The sequence below is a fragment of the Solenopsis invicta genome, chromosome 4 (genome assembly GCF_016802725.1).
Source record: "Solenopsis invicta isolate M01_SB chromosome 4, UNIL_Sinv_3.0, whole genome shotgun sequence".
Classification (NCBI taxonomy): Eukaryota; Metazoa; Arthropoda; class Insecta; order Hymenoptera; family Formicidae; genus Solenopsis; species Solenopsis invicta.
Window position 1 is genome coordinate 20623851 of NC_052667.1, and position 23889 is coordinate 20647739.

General features: G+C 34.0%; 1 protein-coding gene and 1 pseudogene across 1 annotated transcript; one reads left to right on the forward strand and one right to left on the reverse strand.

Annotated features, from left to right (window-relative positions):
• Positions 1-17888, reverse strand: part of LOC113003266 — a 35295-nt pseudogene extending 17407 nt beyond the window's left edge.
• LOC120357611 lies at positions 12429-21891 on the forward strand. Its single transcript, XM_039448456.1, has 5 exons — positions 12429-12524; positions 12666-12834; positions 14156-14438; positions 20958-21328; positions 21490-21891. The coding sequence occupies exons 1-5, from the start codon at positions 12429-12431 to the stop codon at positions 21729-21731; spliced, it is 1161 nt and encodes a 386-aa protein (XP_039304390.1). The 3' UTR covers positions 21732-21891.
• Positions 21892-23889: the final 1998 nt, after the last annotated feature.

Here is a 23889-nt window from a genome sequence, read left to right on the forward strand (position 1 = left end):
ATGTGTCTATACAAACAGAGAGAGAACCATCTTCCTTCTAATATATGTCAATGACATTCTAATTGCATCGAAGGATTATACAATGGTAAAAGGTATAATCAACACACTGAAGAAGAGCTTCACTCTTAAGGATCTCGGACCAGCGGCCTACGGCTTAGGTACAAATCACTCAGAACGAGGACTCCTTCCATCTTTCCCAAGCAGGATACATTAAAGATTTGCTACAAAAATTCGGAATGTTCGACTGTAAACTCGCTAGCACTCCAATGGTTAGTGGCATCAAACTGGATGCTGCAGATCCTGAAAATGCGGACGACTCAGTCCCTTACAGAGAGCTTATAGGCAGCCTTACGTATTTGGCTCTAAGCACCAGACCGGATATAGCTCACGTTGTGAGCGTATTGAGTCAATTCAATTGCAATCATGGGAGGAAGCACTGGATGGCCGCAAAACACGTGCTCGGATATTTGAAGAGTATTATTAAGAGGATGCTATAGTGACGGGAATTACCGACACATTACAGTGTTCATTAATTTTCGAATTGGCTCTACAGATCACAAAATCCTTTTACAGAACAAAAGTACGCACCAAAACAAAGTGCGGGCTGGTAAATTTTACGAGAAAATCGAACAAAAAGTTAAAAATTTATTTATTTTCGGCTCGTGGATCTGTTAACCGAGGTTAACTTTTGTTATTTACTAACGTTCTGTAGCTCGTATGTATGAAATGAGACGAGGCCGCACTTTAGAAAACTCTAACAAACAACACTGACTGTGTGTCATTCCAGTCAAAAGCCTAACAAAAAAGTTTAACATGTAAACAGCCGTACGTGTACAAATTTTGCTTAGCGCACGTAAACAATGGCAAGCAGAGTAGTGACTGTAGTTGATAGGTTTTTTCGGAGATGGCGAAATAATCGAAAAACAAAGACAGATCTATGCGTTAGACAAAGAGCAATAGGCTGGTCTCCCTCGAAAAATAATCTGCAATGCCGACGTCGAGGAAGTTCTTCGGTCACTATAGCATCCTCTTAACTACGCCCTTTGTTTCACGTGTACTGGCACCGACGAAAGACTATTAAAGACTGTCAAACCTGGGTAACTTTTTGGGGCCCCAGGGGCCCGGCGGTAATTGAAGAGCGATGACGTTATCGACTATACTATATGATTGTTAATACAAATTTTTGAGTGATACCTTATTAAAATCTTGATTTTTTTTATTATACAAATACTTCATAAGCAAGTATGCATACTTATATTTAATAATATCATTGTATATTGCTTTAAAATTGTAATTCTTTTTGATCAGTTATTATCTCTGTCGATAATCAAACTTGGATGTTAACATCAAAACTGTAAGTTTTAATAAAAATCGAGAATTTTTGGGTTATAAATACATAAGCATATCTATGAAACTTCAGGATAATAATAAATTATAAAATTAGTACTGTATTGTCAGTTTATCATTAAAAATTTAATAGTCACACAAACTTCCGTAAGGTTAGCGGTCTTTAATAATCTCTCGTCGATGGAGAAATTCTTCGCGGCTACGTAGATGCCGACTGGGGCAATTGCATAATTGACAGACGTTCTTATACTGGTATGACGTTTATTCTTGCAGGAGAAGCTATTTCCTGGGAATCGCGAAAACAAAGGACCATTGCTCTTTCCTCGACCGAAGCCGAATATATGGCACTCATAGACGCAGCCAAGAAAGGAATGTATCTCATTAATTTCCTAACAGAGCTGGGCTTCGAGAAATTAGTCAAGATCATCATTTACAATGATAATCAAGGAGCAAAACGGTTGGCGCATAATCCTGTTTGCCACGGAAGGTCGAAGCATATAGACATCCGTTATAACTATATTTGAGAAGTACTTCAGGACCAGACCATAGAAATACCACTGAAATACACACCCATGGAGATGATGCCAGAAGACGTTCTCACCAAGTGCTTACCAAAAGGAAAACACGAGTTCTGCATCAGTGAGCTTAGTCTGATGTCTTTTCACGGCATAAAACGTCAAATTGAGGAAGAGTATTAGGAACATTTTGATCTGACCTTGGCGACGTCATCCAAAGTTAAACTGATAACATTATTAAATAGATTTTTTGAAACCCTACAACTTTTATCTGAAACATTTTTTTCTAAAATGCTTAGTTTTCAAAATATTTTGCTGTTCCGGTATTTTTCTCCCACCCTGTATACTAATACAAAATATTGTCATCGATTGAATCGAAGTAATACTAATTGTAAAGGACAACGTTTTTATTGATATTTCATTATTTATTTAAACTAACTTATACTCATGTCGTTCCTATCATGCTATGATAATGTTAAAAAATATTTGGAGTTTGAGATGTAAATGCAGGAATTTCTATTGGACACGTACGTTGTGTATCTAAGAGAGGGTTTAATAAACTTTTAGCTTTACCGTTCTCTAAAAGAATATATTTGAAAACTTATCTAACTAAATAGGTGATGAGTGTCACTTTTCAAACTTATAATAATGAATAATTTATTGTTTTAATAATGAACAATTCATTGCGTTATATATTGAGAAAGCTTAAAAATTTTTAATAGCGTAACAATTTAATATAAAACAGTTTTTTATATTGAATCTCTTCAAATAAATAATATTTTGAACTACAGATAAGTTAACTTTTTTGATGAATCAATTTTTTAAACTAGATTAATTGAATTTATTGTTTGAAACTTGTACTGAATCACTTTGTGCTTATTAATTACACACCATGTAAAATTTACAAAATATAAAATAATTAAAAAAAAATTTTAAACAATAACAAGTTATATTGAAGTGACGAAATTAAAACAGAATATTACAATGCATAGTTACAGCGGTCTTTAATACTTATAATTTTTAATTTTTACAATCTCCAGCTTGAACTGTTGCACCGCATATTTGTTAGACTTGAAACACAGTCATGAAGCCGGTGCTTTTAGGAGCATATATATACATAATACCTCTCCTCCTAAAAAAAAAAACTGTAAAGCATTTTATTGCAAAAAATAACATCTCAACCAAAGTTCGAACTTGGATCTCCCGTGCAGGCGGTTTTACCATTAAAAATTAAATTTTAATTGTAAAATATCTGAGGATAAAATCAATGACTTTAAAAATATAATTTTGTATATAGATAATATAATTATTTAAAATATTGAGAAAGAGAAAAAAAGTAATAATACTTTTAGTTGTATAAATATGTAAGAAAGTCGTATTATACACGGTGTCAGGTAACTACCGCCCGTGGTTTCGTGGATTGATAGATCAAGTAAAACTGAGCAGAAAAGTCCTTTACCATTTTTTAATATTTGCCATAGTTAACAAAAAAAAATTAATAAAGTCTGCAAATAAGCGCGTATCATCGCGTGCAAGGACCGCTCGCCGGTCGTCGAGACGTTGGCAGCCGCGGCTGTAGACGTTGCGCTGTGCAGTGAGGAAGGAAAAGCAGCAATTGCTGAAGCCTTAGAGCAGTGCAGCAAGGAGGGAGAAGTAGCAATGGGTACTTGCGAGCGGCGAGCGATGCTAGATCGTCGCTCTGAGCTGCTCGTTTCCTTGTTTTTTTATGAAAATGAAATTTTTTAATACAATATCTAAATATGGAAATGTATCTTTTTTCATTACAAATGTGTGTATACACACATACATGCATGAATAACGCGTGACTGATACGTGCAATTTAAGAAGTAATTTTTTGCGCTGTAGTAAGAAAATGATAAAGTGCTATCATTTTCACACCACCTTGCGGTAGATAGTATGGCGCGTTTTTTTTAAGTGGTATCCCCAGTAGGCCTAATCCACTTTTTTGCATTTTTAATGCAAGAATTGTTCGAAGTGCCGTCTTCGTTCTCGTACGCAAAGTTCGGCCCTTCGAGTAATATTGCGCGTTGCGCGATGCGCCATTTTCGGCGTAATGGTACGGAAAGCTGTGAGAATCGCTTCTCGCATCTCAGCTTCCGTACCGCTTCACGCCTGTGCTCGACTAAATCTTTGATGTAACCCCAAACGAAATAGTCGAGCACGTTAAGATCTGGCGACCGCGTCGGCCAAATGATTGGGCCATTTCGACCCATCCATCTGTCCGGATAGCGCTCGTTTAAAATAGTGCATACTTGCCGCGAAAAATGCGCAGGAACCCCGTCGTGTTGATAAATAATTAATTTCTGGGGATACCACTTAAAAAAAACGCACCATGCTATCTACCGCAAGGTGGTGTGAAAATGAGCACTTTATCATTTTCTTACCACAGCGCAAAAAATTACTTCTTAAATCGCGCGTATCTGTCACGCATTGTTCATGCATGTATGTGTGTATACACACATTTGTAATAAAAAAAGATACATTTCCATATTTAGATATTGTATTAAAAAATTTCATTTTCATAAGAAAACGAGGGAACGAACAGTTCAGAGCGATGATCTATGTTAGCACCGCTCGCTGCTCGCGAGTACCCATTGCTACTTCTCCCTCCTTGCCGCGCCGCTCTAAGGCCTCAGCTACTGCTGCTTTTCCCTCCTCACCGCACAGCGCCACGCCTACAGCCACGGCTGCCTACGTCTTGGCGACCAGCGGGCGGTTCTTGCGCGCGATGATACGCGCTTATTCGCAGACTTTATTAATTTTTTTTTCGTTAACTATGGCAAATATTAAAAAATGGTTAAGGACTTTCCTGCTCAGTTTTATTTGATCTATCAATCCACGAAACCACGGGCGGTAGTTACCTGACACCCTGTATATCTTATTTTATAAATATTACGTTTATGAATCATTATTTGCTTTATTTTTTATAAACAAAAATAGAAGAACAAGATTCAAGTCAGTTTTGACAACTAGACTCTCACCTTCAACAACTTGCGTAATAAAACAACTTAACATAAAATAGAATAGTGAGAAATTTTGATTAGTTTTCTTGACTTTGCATTCAGTTTATTGATATAATCATGTTTAAAACAAATTTTACTTACTTTTCAAGCCCCACAATATCCGTTGATTGACAGCGTCTCGAAAATTTTGTAATTGTATTCCACATGTTGTCAAATTGAGAAGATTGGCTCTCGAGGCGACGGCATAGGCAGGTAATAAATGAAATCTGTTATTCTCGTTAGATCCGTGAAATTGTGTAGATACACAGAATACGACGGAATGGCAGAGATACAAAGCAAACATAAGCCGCTGATACGACATAATGGATGTTTTAGCACCTAAAAATGACAGTAACGTTTACTTCACATGATGACCAGTCGAAAGTTATATTTACGGCAAATTTATTTAGGTATTTATAAAATAAAACAAGTAGCTTTTTTATTAATACGTTCAGTATATTTATACTTTATTATGCAAATCCTTATCTTATTTTTATCAGGTTGTTCGGAAAGTTTGCTTCAAATTTTCTACGTGAGTTCAGAACGCGATATATAGAAAATTTGAAACAACTTTCCGAACAACCTATAGTAATAAAATTGATGAATTAAATTAAGACGTTAAGGAAATATATAGTAGGGAAGAGTGAGGTAAATCGGACCTAGTTGCAGTTTTTGCTCTCTATAGGACGCAAATAAATTCCGATCGTAAACTGAAGGTGCTAAGGTGGAAAGGTAATTTAATTTCCTTCATTTTTGCTTCAGACCATTTTGATGTATCTTTTGTTGAACTTTTGTTAACGGAAAATGTAAAAACGCTTTTTCCGGTCCGATTTGAAACTAGCAGTTACAAATCGGATCACCCCTGGGCCAATTCAGACACTTTCATTTTTATCAAGTTTTAAATAGAATTTCAAAAGATAATAATGTATTTTTTTAATATTGAATAAAAACGAGCAATTCGACAGTAAAAAATAAACATTTTATTTAAAAAAACAAATTAGTATCATTATATAGTTAGACGTTTCCCGGTCAAGTTATGATATTGTTATTATATAATTAAAGTTGAAATTAATAAAATGTAATTATTCCGAGTCTGATGACTCATAATATTTTACTAATTTAACATTTCTAGGACCAGAATTGGTCGACCGATTACCAGTGCTACGATCAGATTGCAATTCCGTCGTAAAAGTCCGATTTGGACACGAGTTCTTTCAAACTTTGGAACAATTTCTATAATAAATTGCAAAAGAAATCACGAAATAATTGATATTTTTTAATTCTACACTTTTTAATTATCTTAAATCGATTATCTTTTAAATTTTTAATTTCTTTTAAGTAATAATTCACAAGAATTTTCTTTTTTTAAAAAATTTTTGCACGATGGCTAAAAATATATATTTGCGTCTATTTTGTGAATGATATGACATAAAACTGTCAAACTGCTGTCACATGTTCGGTGTCTAAGGATTTTACATTATAAATACCACGCAAATCTGCTTAATCGTATTCATTTAAACTAAATGGTCCGATTTGGAACACGGTCCGCCTTACCTCATTCTCCTCTATAAAAAGATGGATTTGTGTTGCAAATAGAACTCAAATTTAATTAACTAAGAGCTTAAGAAGAAAAGAGACAGCCAACATAATTGTAACCTCTTTCTCTGACCGGCCTTTTACACATAATTTCTATAGGACGGCTCTTTCCAGTATGTATTGAGTTCAGGGCTTTATATATGTTCTGTGAGTTGCTGCGTAGGAAAAGCAATAGAACAGACATGTCTAACAAGTGTTCTAGTAATCAAAGTTATTATACCAAGCAATATTGAACTTTTCGTTGTATAACACACAAGTCTCTGTTATTCTAAAATAAAAGCAGCAACTCATTTGATGAACGACAAGTGTGGATTTATTGGAGTTATTATCCTAGCGCCTACAGATCTGTCTGATCAAGTCATTAATACAATGTATAATTTGATATTTGAAAAAAGTATCAAATGGTTGAAGGAAGGTATACAAATGATTCTAATGCTTATTGTACGTTTTATTTAACAAGATGAGTTTTAAAAGCCTCAGCGCTGCGTGTTTTTTCTTGTTATAGACATTTGTAATTGGATTAATTAATAAGTAAAATAAATACATAATAAATAAATAAATTTAAGTGTGTATATTTTCATTCAATCATTTGATACTTGTTTCAAATGTCTTTATTCAAAATCGAGGAGAAATTCACAGCCGGAATTGGTGTACAGTGCGTTGCATTGATGCCTGGGGTACCAATTTTAAGGACCACGTTTCTTTCTTAGTTATTTTTACGTTCATGACCAAATGCTGCTGTCAACGATCACCGCAACATTCAGTCATGAACATAAAAATAATCAAGAAAGAAACGTGGTCCCTAAAATCGGTACCCCAGGCATCAATGCAAGGCTGCGTTCAGATTCTCCACCCGGTGATCTCTGGGTGACTGGGTAAATGGGCGGAGCTAATGAAAAGCTCCCTAGTGGTTTATGGAATCTGAACGCACTCTCAAACATTGGGTGTGTTTAGCAAATAACGCTGAGAAATAGTAACATAAATATCTCAGATTCAGAATAAATTACATAATAAATTAAGATAAACGATAAAGATAATACATAAATATTTTACTATGAATATTTTTATCAATATAGCTAAAGTAGATGAAAATTAAATGTTAGTAGAATAAGACGAATCAATTTAAACAATGAAAATAAATTTTTATTTTAACAAATTACATGAAGATATATATTGCGCATATCATCTATTATATGTATAGGCTTGTTTTCTATTCCTGCACTAGACTGCACTGGAACGTTCCTTCTTGTTTTCACTAACTTTCAAATATATATCTATTTCACTTTAAGTGCACACTAATTCAGGGAGTTCAGGAACAGAAAACAAACAGTATATTTTATTAGTATCAGAAAATATTTAATAATACTAAAAATCTTTAACATACTAATCTCAAATATAAATATTTATATAACGGTTTTGTGAGACTGTAGACCAAGTACACCTTACATTAATAGAATAAAAGATTAATATTTATTAATCTGTAATTACATAAACAGAATAATAAACAAAACGTTTAAACTTTACTTAGTTATTAACGTTTTTCTTTATTATATTTATACATTTTAATTTTTATTTACTATAATATTTTAAATTAAATTTATTTTTTTATTTTAAATTTGTTTTAAATATACGAGCTTTATCACAAATATATAGAAATTTTTATAGCGATACATTTTGGAACGCACCTTTACGTCACCCACCCGTTTCACCCGGCACAAGGACCCATGTGGTTTTTCCACTCTCTCGGGATAGACAGAGTGATAAAGTGAACGACCCACCTAATGTCCGGTAGGGGCACTCTAAAGGAATCTGAACGCTCTTTAGGTGCCTGGGTGCACTCCGGTGGGGAATCTGAACGCAGCCCAACGCACTGTACAAAATTGCGGCAGTGGACTAAAAAAGTAAGCAGTGACCTATAATATTGACGGCATTGTCGTCAGTGGTTGGGGAGTGGTAATAATGACTTGTGGCAGTGGCAGTGCAGGAGGTATTGCATAGCATTGCTTAGAGTCCCTAGAAGTAGAGAGTCTGGACATCTGCCCCTAAAATGTCGGTGATGAATATGTCAGTGTATGTACGTGAGCTTTATGTGTGTGTATGTTATCATTGTGTGCACTTGAATGTGTTGTATGCTGTTATCGCATTGGCTAAAGAGGATTAAACAGGGATCCATATTGGTGCTGCCATTTTAGGTGCACAATCACGTGCATCCAATCGCGTGGAACCCCGAGATGTCCAGACTCTCTACTTCTAGGGACTCTAGCATTGCTAAGGCAGTGTCTGAATTTTATCCGGCATTGGCTCGGCAGTACGGCAGTGTGGACGCCCCCTACTCTTATTCCCGCTTATTCCTGAGTATGCGCATGCGGCATGTAGTGATGACAAACGGCAGCTCGCGCTTGCAGCAGCATACAGTCAAAACAATAACAAACTTTTGTGTATAGTTAGCAAATTTTCGTGCTTGATAGTGGATTTAAAGTAATGCGGTTAATAAAATTAATATGAGTAAGTATAATTTGCTCATCTTAACAGTGATAGGTTAAATTCTTAACCCCATAACTAAGGGCGCACAAGCGGTTTGTGCCGCGCGGCAGAATACTCTCTCTCTCTTTCTCTCACGTGGCGTCTCTCTTTCGAGAAAGAGACGCCGCGTGAGATAAAGAGAAAAAGAGCATTCTGCCGCGCGGCACAAACCGCTCGTGTGCCAGCGCCTTATCACCGCTAAGCCTCTTCAACTAGTTCGCTATAAAATACGCAAAAAATTATGCGATGTTTTCGAGAAGCATCTTTTTTTCAATTTTAATTTTATATTTCAAAGAATGCATGTCCGACAATCGAAATTTTACCATCCGGTGAACCTTTGGAAAAAATCACATTTGAGTCTTTGATTGAAAACAAATTTTCAAACCTTCCAAATAATATATTAATGTTAATAAAATACTGTGGATGAAACTCTTTATCTCAGTTCCAAAACATCGATGCAGATATTAACCAAATGGAGAAATTTGCTCAGGAAGAATTATGGCAGCTCCTTTCAAAAGAGGAAACCGAAACTTTTTACGGCATTTTCTTCAAAAAACCTATGCTGTTTAAAATTCTTAATAGGCACAAAAACTTATTGATTAACATAAAAAATGCATGTGTGGAATTGTGTGATGGAGAACATTTAAAATTAAGTGGGCAAACCTGGCGCTATAAATGTAGAAATAAAGATAGAAATGAAATTAACAAACCTTACAAGCTAAAACAAGCCCCTTCGCGTTTTCCTAATTTGTCAAATCCAGTACCTCGCTCTCAAGCAAAAAATAATAATGCAGCTATAACTGAGGATGAAACTCATATACTAAACATAAGTCGTAATTATATCAAATCTTTTTGTAATAAAAAAATAAAGGAACAGGAAGTTGCCCAAATTTTGAACAAAATTAATAAGTTGAAAGTTGACGTAAATTTTGAAAATCCCGAAGAAAATTCCCTGTTTGCCCACATAACTTGTATTATTTGCGAGCACAAAATTAAAGTTAGCGTGGCTATTGGAAAGTATGGACGCAAATGGATTTGTTCAAATTTCAATTCTCATTTTAGAACTCATTTTGAAGGGGAACTAAATGGATCGGATAAATTGAAACAAAAGCCCACACAAAAATCCTTCAAAATTGTCTCAATTCTAGAATTTGTAAATGTCAAAAATCTAAAGAAAAATGTTATCAGTGCCAATAGATGTGGATGACGTATCTACAATAAGTGGCCCTTTAACTAGTCAGTCTACTTTGAAAACCAACGCTGATCTGGAGTCCAGCCTCCAAGATTTTGTTACGGAGTAAGAAAATGCTGTCGTTTATCGTTCTGTAGGTGGAAGTCCTTCTATTGTAGAATTCAACAGTGATTCTGACCCCAATTTAAACAGCACTAAAGCGTCAGGTTCTAACGACTTAATCATTCAGGATTTTTTTGAGAACGGTAAAACTTCCTTTGAGGCGGAGAATTCTGCCGTTTTCTTAAAGCTTTGTAACATTATTTTCGCTGACACTCCTAAAAAGTCAAAGTGGCAAGATGAAAAATATTTCCGTCGACAAAGAAACTGTAGAAGACTAGAATGGCTTACAAAAAATCAAGCAAAAATTACATCTTTCCTTGAAATAAAGGAACATATGCAACAAATACTTGCAGAGAACATTAAAATTAGAAACACAATTATAAAGTCATGTAAAGATAATTTTCATATTAAAAATATAAATATGAGTGACTTTTTGATAGTCCTTATGACTTCTGCGCAAAATAACAGCAATTCTTCGAATCACAATAGGTTTACTGACGAGTTGATAAAGTTTTCTTTGTACTTATTCATAATTGGAGATAAACTTACTTATGAGACTTTAGAAAGCAATTTGAAGAATGTTCTTCCATCTCTTTCAACATTAAAGAGAACTTTAAATAAAAATGTAACTGTGCAAAAAGGCGTTCTTTATATGGCCAATTTAAAAATGTTTCTGAATGCAAGAAAACTTCCATTAAAAGTGTTTATTAGCGAAGATCAAACTGCAGTGTTGAAGAAAATACAGTACGATCCAAAGTCAAACAAACTGGTTGGATTTGTGCTTGACAAAAATGACGAAACCGGCTTTTCTTTAACTGAAAAATTTATTGTAAATTCAGCCTGGGATATACAAGAAGCGTTTCAAACAAGCATTTTATCCAATAATGCTTACGTTTTTATGGCGCAGCCTCTAGAAGAGAAAGTGCTAGCTTTTGTCTTTACATGTTTGGGAGTGACAATAAATTTACTTACAAAAAAGTAGTGCACAGATAGAATTTCCTGATACAAGAGGCTGCAAAACTTGGAATTGTTGTAGAGAGTTTTTCTTCTGATGGCAATACCCGTTGCTTGAAAGGAATGAAAATATTTAGTAATTTTCCAGATCAAAATGCATCCAATGAGCTTTCTCCATATTTCCAGGTAAATAACTTATTTGTTTATGTATTGACAATTGAATAATATTGTTTTCAATTTTTTAGATGCCTTTTAACACCAATAAGGCGACAGTAATTCAAGACACAGTACATATCCTTACGAAAATGAAGACAAGGCTTCTAAAACCAGGGTTAACTATGAAGCTGGGATGTGAAAATATTTCTTTAGAACATTTGGAGAAAATGGTTGACAAATTTCATAAAGACCCATTTATTATGTAAATCGGATTTGAATTGTAAATACTGATTGGTTAATTACGATAATATTTCATAGTGTACCACATATTTCTAACGATGAGGATCTCAATTATGAATAATTGAGGTCCTCATCGTAGAATGTAATAATTGATTAGTACACGGAGAGAATTTTTTGTATTTTATCCTTAAATTCACTACAAACTTGGCAACTTGCCAAAGAATTTTTAAAATATACGAAAGACATTTTACAAACAATGTGATGAAAAGCAGATTGATAAATTTTGAAAAATTATTGAAATTTTCTAGATATATTTTAGTAAAATTAATGAAACATATTTTATATTTTAATTGTAATTAGATATTAATATTTTTATTATGGTGGATATTAATCAGGATAGCATAAAATTCTTGGTGGTACATGTTGTCCCACAACTACCATGATTTCAAGGTAAGAGAAAATTCTCTCCGTGTAGGATTTGGCATAGTTGTAGACTGTGGGGTAGCTTATTGCGTCAGAAATGAATGAACGTTTTATGTTCACGTGTTCTTTAATAGAATTGCTCTTTGGTACAAATATATTTTATGTAAATGTGATCTTTATTCTCTTTGGTAGTGGCTTAGGCGGCGCCCGGAGGCGCCTAAAAAAATCAGTCAATTGCCGAATATGTTACGGATTAGCTTGTCCCTTTTCTTCCTCTTTTTCTCTCGTTTCTCCGTGTGGAGAGATCGCCCTGGCATGTTAGGACGCGGAAAACGCGGTGACGGAGCAATAGGAACGATGACGACGCTCTTGGGCCTCAGCGGAGTGCTCGTGGCAGGCGTAAGAGACGTCTGTGTGCCGCTGGACGTGGTCGAAGCGGGTGGCGACGTCTGGGTTCCTTGACTCCTCGTGGCAGTTGCGGTGGACCGGCGTCGAGGATCGTCGTGTCGTCGTAGCGCAATTTCCACTAGCTTCCAGAGAAGAAACGCTACTTCTTGATCGGGTATCGGAATACCCTGGTAATCGTGGGGGCAGATGCAGCCCGTACAGTCCGGATGCGGATATGGACCGGGACGGTCCTGTCGAAGACGTCGACGAGGCAGTTTGGCGTGCCACGAAGCTCTGAGGGGACCCAGGAGGGAGCGCACCTCGGGTTACACCAAGAGAGAGGAGTCGGAAAGGAGCGCACCTTTAGTTACACCAAGTTAGAGAGGGCCCGTAAAGGAGCGCACCTCAGGTGACAATTCTCGAGATCGAAGGGCCCAGAGGGAGCTCAGCCTCGATCGGAGGATGCGTGCTTGATGGGTTGCGGTCGCGTATTATATGCGCTAAAAAACCTCTAGGAGAGAGAATCGCCAACTGAGGTCACGTGACGGACTCTATGATTGGCTGGCGGAAATGTGCAAATTTTGCATTGCGACGTCAATGCATTGGTCGGCACGCATCGACGCATCACACGGAACCACCGATGGTTCCTCGCGATGAAGTCTGTCAACGCATTGACGTCGCAATGCAAAATTTGCACATTTCCGCCAATCAGAATTTCCAGAATCGGTCACGTGACCCCCCTTGGCGATTCTCTCTCCTAAAGGTTCTCTAATATGCGCTCGGTGGATGCATTTAACTCCCGAGAAAGCGGCCGTCTAGCGGCAGCGCCTGAACTAGTGCCGGTGCTCACGCCCACGCTGGCGCCCGCGGCTTGCCTGCGCGCTCGCGCGCGCGCGCATGTTGGTGGCGGATTTCGATTCGCCACATAGACATTTGTTTTCTGATTACTTTTTATTAAATTATAGCTCAAGATAAGATAAACTTCAATGCCGCAAAAAAATATCTTCTGATAAAGTAAGAAACACTTTAAAGTTGATACCTGGTAGCAAATGTACTCTTCAATACCTGACCCTAATGAATAAAATTGAAGAAGCCTTCCTAAACAAATCATTAACTTCGGATCGAGTTTATAATATGTGGTATACAATATTTTTTTTGAGGGCCTGGAGACATTGGCTCTACATAAATAAGATTACTTTCAAGAACTTCATAACTTCAAATACGTATACATGTATAGAGCTTAAAGGCCATGGGCTTATTTTACTACTAATTAAACTAAAGGATAACCCAGAACAGTTTTTAACCTGGTTCTTTTCAAGCCAAACTTGTGAACGAAGGGAGGGTTCCGATAGCGCACATCCCGATAGCCCATCAACCAATCATCTTGACTTATCTAACCCAACCTACGGAAAATCTCTAGGCATCTGCCATTGTGAGTGGTTTGTGTGCTGTCGGGATGTGCGCTATCGGGACCCGCCGGTGAACGAATATTTTGTCAAACAAGGTCAATGACAAGCACTTACTTGACAATTGTAAATTTTTCTATACTAGACCTTTTGCAAAAGCTGTCCAGAATTCAGATGATAAACGAAATCGTTACTAACTTAAGTATGTCATTTATATATTACAATGTAATTAAATTTTATTACTCTATTATTATTTTATTATTTTTTCTATTACTTTGTAACTCATTTTAGGAGATTCATTTATCTTTCCGAGGGAAAAGTGTTCGTCAAAATTGGGAAATACAGCAGAAAAAGATCGTGGGAAATTAATAACACTTAGTAAAATCAAAGATATTCTTTTCCGCGCTAAAGCTGACGCACTAATTGATTGTTTTGCGTTAGGAATAAATGCTACAGAAGGAGCTTTTTATACGATACACATAAAGCCAGACTCTGCTGATTATTTTGATCAAGAAGACAACCGGAGTGAATCTGATAACGACGAGCATGATATATCACCAAATGAAAATTCAGGGTATATTTCCGAAACAGACCTCAATGATATTATTGAATCTAAAACTATTTTTCAAAACATGGATCATTTGGATTTGAAAGATTTTAGTCAAACTCCAATTAAAAATAAATTAGTTTTAAAAATAAAACTGAAGACTGGTAAAACTATGACTATAAAAAAATCAACTCTTTGCTGGTTTTTTACCGAAAACAAAAGTTGTTTGTCTGCCGACCGGCTAGAGAGAGTAAAGAGAATAGGCTCTCAAAAAACCCTTCCAAAAACAAAACGTTTAAAAAGTCGAAAGAGAATAAAGAAATCTATAAAACCAAAGAATACAAAAGTAAATTGGAAGAGAAGCAAGTTGAAAAAAGTGAAACGGAAACTGAAGATGACTACATTTCAGAATTTGAAAGCAACGGTAGTGAACATGTGGCAGAACACAGTAGCTCTGATTCGGAGACCCCAAATAAGCAATAAATAGCCATCGTTGAAAAAAAATACTACGCAGTATACTATGATGATCAGTGGTACATAGGAAGAATAATAAAAATCGAAGAGGCAACGTGTCAGATAAAATTTTTGTACCAAAATTTGGACAGTTTTAACTGGCTCAAACAAGAAGACGTGCAACAGGTCAAAAAATGTTATATTTTTTGTTAGTTATGTAAATAAATTTACTATTATTTTGTAGTAATAACTTTATTTTAGTAGGAAGTAAATTATAGAACGTCTTGTTACAACGAGAGATGATAACGAAGTGAAGAAGATCGTAATTATAAATAAGACATGCATCGTTACATAGCAACTAATTATAATTTGTTTTTACAATTACTATGATCATGCATTCATGCAGTAATTACATTTAGTTATACAATATGTGTTCTAACTATATCAACTACTTTTCTTGTAATCTTATTAATTTCAATGAACATGTTACAGTCAGTTCTACATTTTTTATGGACCTATTTCGCTTTTAAGCTTAAGTCCATTCAATCTTAAAAGATACGACTTGTGTGCAATTAAAAAAAGTACAAGATGTTTAAAAAAGATAAGTAATTAACAAGAATGTAAAGTTTATTTTTATTATTATTTTTAGTGTTCTATTGTTTATAGGTATAATATGCATAAGGCATTACATAATAATGCGCAGTTACATTTAAATGTATAGATTGTTTAAAAAAAAATGTTTAAAATTTATTTTGATTATTATTTTTAATGTTCTACTGTTCAACGTTAAGTATACCTATGCATAAAACATCACATAATAATGTGCAATTACAGTAAAATGTACAGAATTTTTAAAGAAGAATGTTTAAAATTTATTTTAATTACGAACATAGACAATATCAAGTTTCAATTTCATTACTTTGATTATTTTTATTATTATTTTTAGTGTTCCATTGTTTGAAGTTATATGCATAAGACATCACATAATAATGTGCAATTACATTAAAATGTATAAACACAGTTTGTAAATAAAATTTTTAGAAGTTTTTTGTATAATTGTGTAGAATACTTCGGGAAAGCTTTAGAATTCTTGTGCAGGCATTGGCGTATGATAATGGGCAGTACGCGGTAGTGTTCATAATTGCATGGCATTGCCTTTTAATATAGGATTGACGGTATTGTAGGCATTGACTAAGCATTGTCGGCAGTGTACAAAAATGTCGGCAGTGTTTTACAGCAATTCCAAAAAATCGGCATTGGTGTACAAAATTTTGGGTTGTGAATTCGTTCAAAATACTATATTACATTAATAATTTGGACGCAGATCTGGCAGAGCAAAGCAAATTTTTCTTGAGGAAAGTAAAAAATACACATTATATAAAAGTAGGAAGACAAAAATAGATTTAATAACGCGCATTCGGTCTAATTAGCTTAGTTTGGTTACCATATTCATGTGCACTTTGTCAACCATGTGTTATAACACTTGGAAAATTTGATGCATAGCATTCGTAAAAGCATGTAAAACAGGATATGTTATTTTCAACATTAAAAATACACGTAGATTTATTGATACAACTAATATACAATTATTAAACTGCATGAAATTGCATGAGCATTCTAGTATTTATTAAATTACTGTTATATTTTCTTAAGGAATATAATTATATATTTATTGGATAAGATGGTGTGATACAGCTCGCGGAATATTCGGAGTAATTACATGGTTTCTCGTACGACGGTCGACGACTATCTGAATCCTCGATCCTTTGTCCCTGCTCTCTACTCGCGCTCCGGCGCATCTTACACGCCTTCGACGCGTGACTTATATGTGCGACTCGCGTGCCTCTTATTCTCTAGTTTATACTCCATTTTGCAATGCAAATATGTAACAATTACCTTGCATTAAAAATTAAATATATTTTTTCTTTTGTAATTTTCTTTCGTTCTCGTTATTATACAACTCTGTATTTTACTTATTTATTAATGTATTATATTGTTTTTTTTATTAGATTGTTTCTAGGTTTGAAATTCTGATAGCAACGTTGAAATAATTGCGAATAACATGCCAGCAACAAACAAACATGTTGCTGTGGGTAACACCCGATTGTCCATGTCACTTATTGGCTATAATATGTATATAAAAACTTAATCAAATTTTGAAAACAAATTTAATATGTTGGTTTTTCTGAAAAATATTGAGTTATTTATAATTTTCGAAACTGTAACGTTTGTAAAACATTTCTTTTTTATAACGAAAAATGTTTTTTAAAATGTTAATAAAATATTACTTTGCTCATTGTATCGACGTGAAAAAGAGCATGGTCTTGCACAATACACCATGTTTATACGCCTCATAACTTCGCGTAAACGCCATTTTTACGCTTCTAATACATTATCGTTTTTAATACATTATATTCATCTTATTTATGTAAAAATTAAACTTTTGCGACAATCGCAAGTATTATTTATTCTTGTTTAATGTTTAGCAAATAACAATGATGGAATAATTCCATGTCCATAGACATTTCTGACTAAGGCGGTTTTAATTTTCATCAACAAATTTTTTACGTAATGTAAATGTATTAACAAATAAAATTCAAAATATAAAAATTCAGGAAAGTATTTAAATACAAAATACAAAATGCTCTTAAAAAATGTATGTAAATATAAAATATAAAATGTATTGTACATAATATATTTCAAATATATGTATTTCATACATATTTTTATAGGAAATAATATTTATGTGCAAAATAATTATGTAAGAAATAATCTGTTGATTTATTTATAAATGTATTAAAAGATTTAATTTACCTCGTGATGTTATACGTAGTATTAATGACGTGTTCCCAAGTGTTATAATTTCAGAATTAAACAGCTGAAATAATACAGTAGCGTATAATACACAATCTGAAACAAGCTGAACTCAGGCTCGTCCGTCAATATGGCCGTATTACAATAATAAGATTGTAATTATCTTTGACTGTTTTAATCACAAGATATGAACGCACTGGAAGCTGAAAAGATACTGACGCCGAACGAGTCTAGTAGTTGCTTTTCTTTCTTTTGACACACGCACACACACACACGCACGCATGTACATGCACCGGAATTAAGGCGATGCTGGAGATACCGACTGAACACTATTATTTTTAATTTCAGTAAACTTTTTATTGAATTCACAGAATGATAAATCCTTCTTTACAATTAAAGTATTGACAAAAACATAATACGCTGGCTACAATTTGACACGAAAAATGGAAAAAAGGTGCAAAACTATGTGCTTCTGCAGTAGTCTCGTGACAGTATATATATTGCTTATAAAAGTTCTAAACTTTGTACCTACAAAATAACCATCCAGCGTACTGTGAATTACACGTAAGATTGTTAGTGTGCTTTCAAAACGATCCTAGAAGCTTTAGATAAAAGATATTTCCAATCAAAAATATCGTGTTTATGTGTGCGTGCAGAATCGATGTGAGAATCGGTGAAGAGTGAAACTGAGTGAGACAGAGCACTAGTTTAGTTTCTTGATGTTGCATTAGAGGCGCTAAAGTCAAAAGAACAAGGGAAGATGAGTGCGTTTGACAGAGAGCGCTAGCCTATTCCCCTTACTCTTTGCCTCATGCGCGAACCAAAGTTCGTAGAAGAAAAATCTGCAGCAATCTGAAGTACCGACGTCGAGTGAGTTTCATCGTCAGTCCAGCATCGCCTTAAGAGGATGCTATAGTGACCGAAGAACTTCCTCGACGTCGGCATTGCAGATTATTTTTCGAGGGAGACCAGGCTATCGCTCTTTGTCTAATGCATAAATCTGTCTTTGTTTTTCGATTATTTCGCCATCTCCGAAAAAACTTATCAACTACAGTCACTACTCTGCTTGCCATTGTTTACGTGCGCTAAGCGAAATTTGTACACGTATAGCTGTTTACATGTTAAACTTTTTTGTTAGGTTTTTGACTGGAATGACACACAGTCATGTTGTTTGTTAGAGTTTTCTAAAGTGCGGCCTGGTCTCATTTCATACATACGAGCTACAGAACGTTAGTAAATGACAAAAGTTAACCTCGGTTGACAGATCCACGAGCCGAAAATAAATAAATTTTTAACTTTTTGTTCGATTTTCTCGTAAAATTTACCAGCCCGCACTTTGTTTTGGTGCGTACTTTTGTTCTGTAAAAGGATTTTATGATCTGTAGAGCCAATTCGAAAATTAATGAACACTGTAATGTGTCGGTAATTCCCGTCACTATAGCATCCTCTTAAGAAGATGCTATAGTGACCGAAGAACTTCCTCGACGTCGGCATTGCAGATTATTTTTCGAGGGAGACCAGGCTATCGCTCTTTGTCTAACGCATAAATCTGTCTTTATTTTTCGATTATTTCGCCATCTCTGAAAAGACCTATCAACTACAGTAACTACTCTGCTTGCCATTGTTTACGTGCGCTAAGCGAAATTTGTACACGTACAGCTGTTTACATGTTAAACTCTTTTGTTAAGGCTTTTGACTGGAATGACACACAGTCAGTGTTGTTCGTTAGAGTTTTCTAAAGTGCGGCCTGGTCTCATTTCATACATACGAGCTACAGAACGTTAGTAAATGACAAAACTTAATCTCGGTTGACAGATCCACGAGCCGAAGATAAATAAATTTTTAACTTTTTGTTCGATTTTCTCGTAAAATTTACCAGCCCGCACTTTGTTTTGGTGCGTACTTTTGTTCTGTAAAAGGATTTTGTGATCTGTAGAACCAATTCGAAAATTAATGAACACTGTAATGTGTCTGTAATTCCCGTCACTATAGCATCCTCTTAATGGTGTCTCTTCGAGCTGACGCTCGGCTGCCGTACATACGCGAGCTACGCGAAGTGCGCACGTACGTGTTTCATTTCTTGGTATCGCGGCGGAGGTCGGGGTGCCGGCAGAAAGTAGTGGGGGGCGTTTCGATACCGCATCTTCCTCGCTCGACGCTGGATCGAGAGAGAAGACACGGAATCGAGGCGTTCGAGAAACTAACAGAAATGATATCCCTTGCGCCTATACGGCCGGTATACGAGATACCGCGGTTCGTTGCGCGCTGTTGTAATTTTTAATTGTATAAAGAAATTTACTCGGATACAAATATTCGTTTAAAAAATAATGTTATTCGAATTACAATTTTTGATAATAAATTAAAATTATGTCATCACGGCAATAAAGCACTTACACGAAGAAAAAAATTTTCTCCATCTAAGCAAATTATGTCTATTTAAAATCATAAATTCTTCCAAGAAGATTTTATATTGTTGCTTATATATGAAACAATAAACTGTTGAGTTGACATTTAATTCTTTTCTGTACAGTAATAAATTAAAATTATGTTATCACGGCAATATATTTTAGCTTCAATTTGTGGGACTATTACTTTACAAAGAGACATAATTTTAATTAATTAATGAATGTAAATTTTTTTAATTACTTATTAAATTAATCTGTATTAGAAAATAATTTTAATTCGATTAAGTTTTAGATATGCTAACATTATCGGGCAAGCCAGTTTACTTTGTAATTGAGGTAAAACATATTGTATGTAAAAATGAGTATAGCACATAATATAGAATAATAGCTTTCATGAAGCTTTTATTAAAGGTTAAAAGGTAATAATGTAAATTTTATGCAGTGTGCCAAAATGTTACTTACATCTAAGACAAGATCTATATAAGCTTAACGTAAGAAATAAAATTTTGAAAAGCTACATATTTTTGGTGTAAGAAATCGAAGTATAAAGGATTAACGAATAAATTTGTTTTACTTTTTACTCAAACACCAGCCTTCAATATAAAGTTAAATTACTTCATATATCATGGTTGGGAAAGTTACTTTGTAAAAATAACTAGTTACAGTTACAAGTTACTAACTTTAAAAAATAACTTATAATGGCTCTAATAAACTAGCGTTGTTTAAAATTAATATGTCGCGTTAATACATATTTACTAAGTTATCATCAAAAAACAAAAAAGTGTTTTTTAATATCTTCCTTTTTTCTATATTATTATATTATTATATATTATTATTATAATTCAATTATTGTTTGTTCCAATTTCTTTTCCAGCAACTTCACGCAATTGATAAAGCTCTACCTTGAACAGAACGAGATCTCAGAGTTTCGAGATGTCAAAGTATTCTGCGAATTATCGAATCTTCTTGATCTTCATCTTGGCGATAATGATTTGAACGCGTTGCACTTCAATCTGTCGTGCCTGCGCCATCTGCGCTTTCTGGACCTTCGGCGAAACAAGTTCACGAGGGTTCTCGATCGCGATCTTCATACCATGGACAATCTCGCCAAGCACGATTGGTCCGTAACCGTGGACTTTTCCGACAATCCTTTCGAATGCTCCTGCAAGCTCAATCCGTTCATCAAGTGGATGAAGAAGACGAAAGTGTTCATTCGAAATAAGAATAACTTAAAATGCTACGAAGGTAATTCTTTAATAATCAAATACACAAATTTATAATGTAATAATATAATAATATAATAATTACTATTATATTATAATTATAATAATTATAATTACATAATAATGCTTTTTCGTAAACCAAAAATATGATCACCAAAATATATACTCACTTTCTTTTGTTAGGTAATTTACAGCATAATTTTCATGAGACGAAGAATTGTGCTTCGAAGTTATTAACTTCCACCAGGCAAGGAACAACGGTGATACTTTGCTTCCTCTCGATAGTGCTAGTCGCTCTGGTGTGCGCTTTGGTTTACTTACAAAGGGCAAAACTTCAAAAGAAAATCGAGCCGGTGCTCGACTCAGTCAGCAAAAGAGTGCGATATACTTCAATAGCAAATGGTGATACCCGTGAAGACGTGTGATCGAAGAAAAAGAGAAAAAATTGTATTCTAGCAAGCGAAAAGTTTTTGCTTTTGTAAGAAGGACAGAAGATTTGTACGATTAAATTGGAGGCAAAATTTACGAATTTATTTCAGAACAAAGAATAAATAAACACAAAGTTTTCCATTTACAGATGTTCTTTACTACTGTATTTGCAAAATTGAGCAAGTTAGTTTTTTTTCTTAACTAATTGTAAGTTAAAGTTAATGGCTGTAAAATTAACTTAGCTACGTTCAAAGTTATATAAATCAAAAATTAATTTAAATGTTTAAGTTACATTAACTTAAATTAAATAATTTTAAAATGCATTACTTAATTTAATTAAAATAATTATACACATAATTATTTTAATTAATTAACACATATAAATGAAAAATTGTGTTTATTTATTCCTTTCCCGGAATTAAATTGGAAAATTTTGTCTTTATTTTGATAATACAAACCTCAAGTCTTTCCTTAATTATAAGATAAAAAATTTCGGTCTTATTTTGCACTTGAGTTCAAAAACTCTGTTCATCCGTTTTTCTTGTCTCAAGGCAAAAAGAAACGAACATAAATTAAAGATTGTGTTTTGAAGAAAGCTTTTAACTTTTGTAAAATAGCCTCAGCTGTAACGGTATCAATGATTTATGCTAAGATAAATGTCATGGCTCGATAATTCTCACTGTCGCAATAATGCGTAAAATTGAACATGCATTTTTATACTCGGCGCATTTTTAAGTACAGTCAATAAGTGATACCGAATTATGCGATTAACGCTACCTAGTATCCGAGTTAATTTTACGATGTAATCAGTTTATAAATAAATTTTATTTATTATATTCATTGAAATTTATTTCTGAATAACGGACGTCTTGCACTTTTACACAGATTATTTTTTTTGTCAAAGGTGATAAATGAATTTAGGAAGGTTACTGGGTGTATTTTCACTCAATTATAATTCAAGTTTAGTACAATTTTTACTATTAAATTTCAAAGTTAAATTAAACTTAAATGATTAGATTTTTTTAAATAAAAAGATTATAAAGACAATTAGAAATAATTGTGATCTCTAACAGTAAATTCTAAAGAATTTTGTTTTTGTGATAAATCTATTGCTAAATTTCTTTGTTATTTTCAATTTCTTATTGATTCGGTTCTTTCTATATTCATAAACATAAGATTTAATATCTGATTTAAAAAAATTTATTTCTATTTGTTTATAAATATTCTATATGGAAGATATATTTTATTTTTGTGAGTGATTGAAATAAAGATTTTATTCTTATTTAATTTATTTCAATATAATTTTTCATAAATAAAGTTTTTGAAAAAATAAAATAAATCAGGTAAATTTTATTTAGTTCAATTTATACATATATGAAGATTGCCTTGCATTGATGTTTTAAGAGGACATATACACCTAGGAAGCCAAAAAATGGCAACTTTCTGGAATTCTTTTTGGAAACTGTTGGAGTTACCAAATTAAAGTTTTTTAAGTTAAAAATATACATTTTAAAGAAATTTCATAACTTTTTTTATTAAGAAATTGCGCAAAATGACAGAGATATGGCGTCGTGAAGAGGCAGCCCTGCAAAAATCGTCCAAAATGGTCACAGATGTATCTTCGCCAAAAATCAACTGAAACAAAAAATATTTATGAAATATTAAAATATATAATAATATCTTTGGCGTGTCGGAGCCAATTTCATAAATATCAATTTTTGACAAAATGGCAGGCGTTTAAACTTAAAGTTGCGATTTTTAAAGAAAATCCGTTTGTTTTCTCGTTTCCCCCAAAAAACTATGAGGTCTAAAAAAACTTCTCTGATACACGATAGATAATCATGTGTAGAATAGCCAGTATAAATTTCACGCAAATTGGTTTAGTGGTTGTTGAGATATTTCTGGTACTAGTTTGAAAAATGTTTCGAGAAAAACGCGTTTGAATATTCAACATATGTTTTTGTTAATAAAACATGAAATTCTTTTAACTTATACAGAGTTGTCAATTCTAGGGCCACAAGTCCTCTGCAGTAGATGCGATGCACATATCGTCTAAATTTTGTTGTTGGCGACGTATTCGCGCTTCTTTCGTCTGTTCCTGCGTGCTTACTTCGGCTTACGCTATGCGGCGATCATCTTTGCGAGTAGCATATT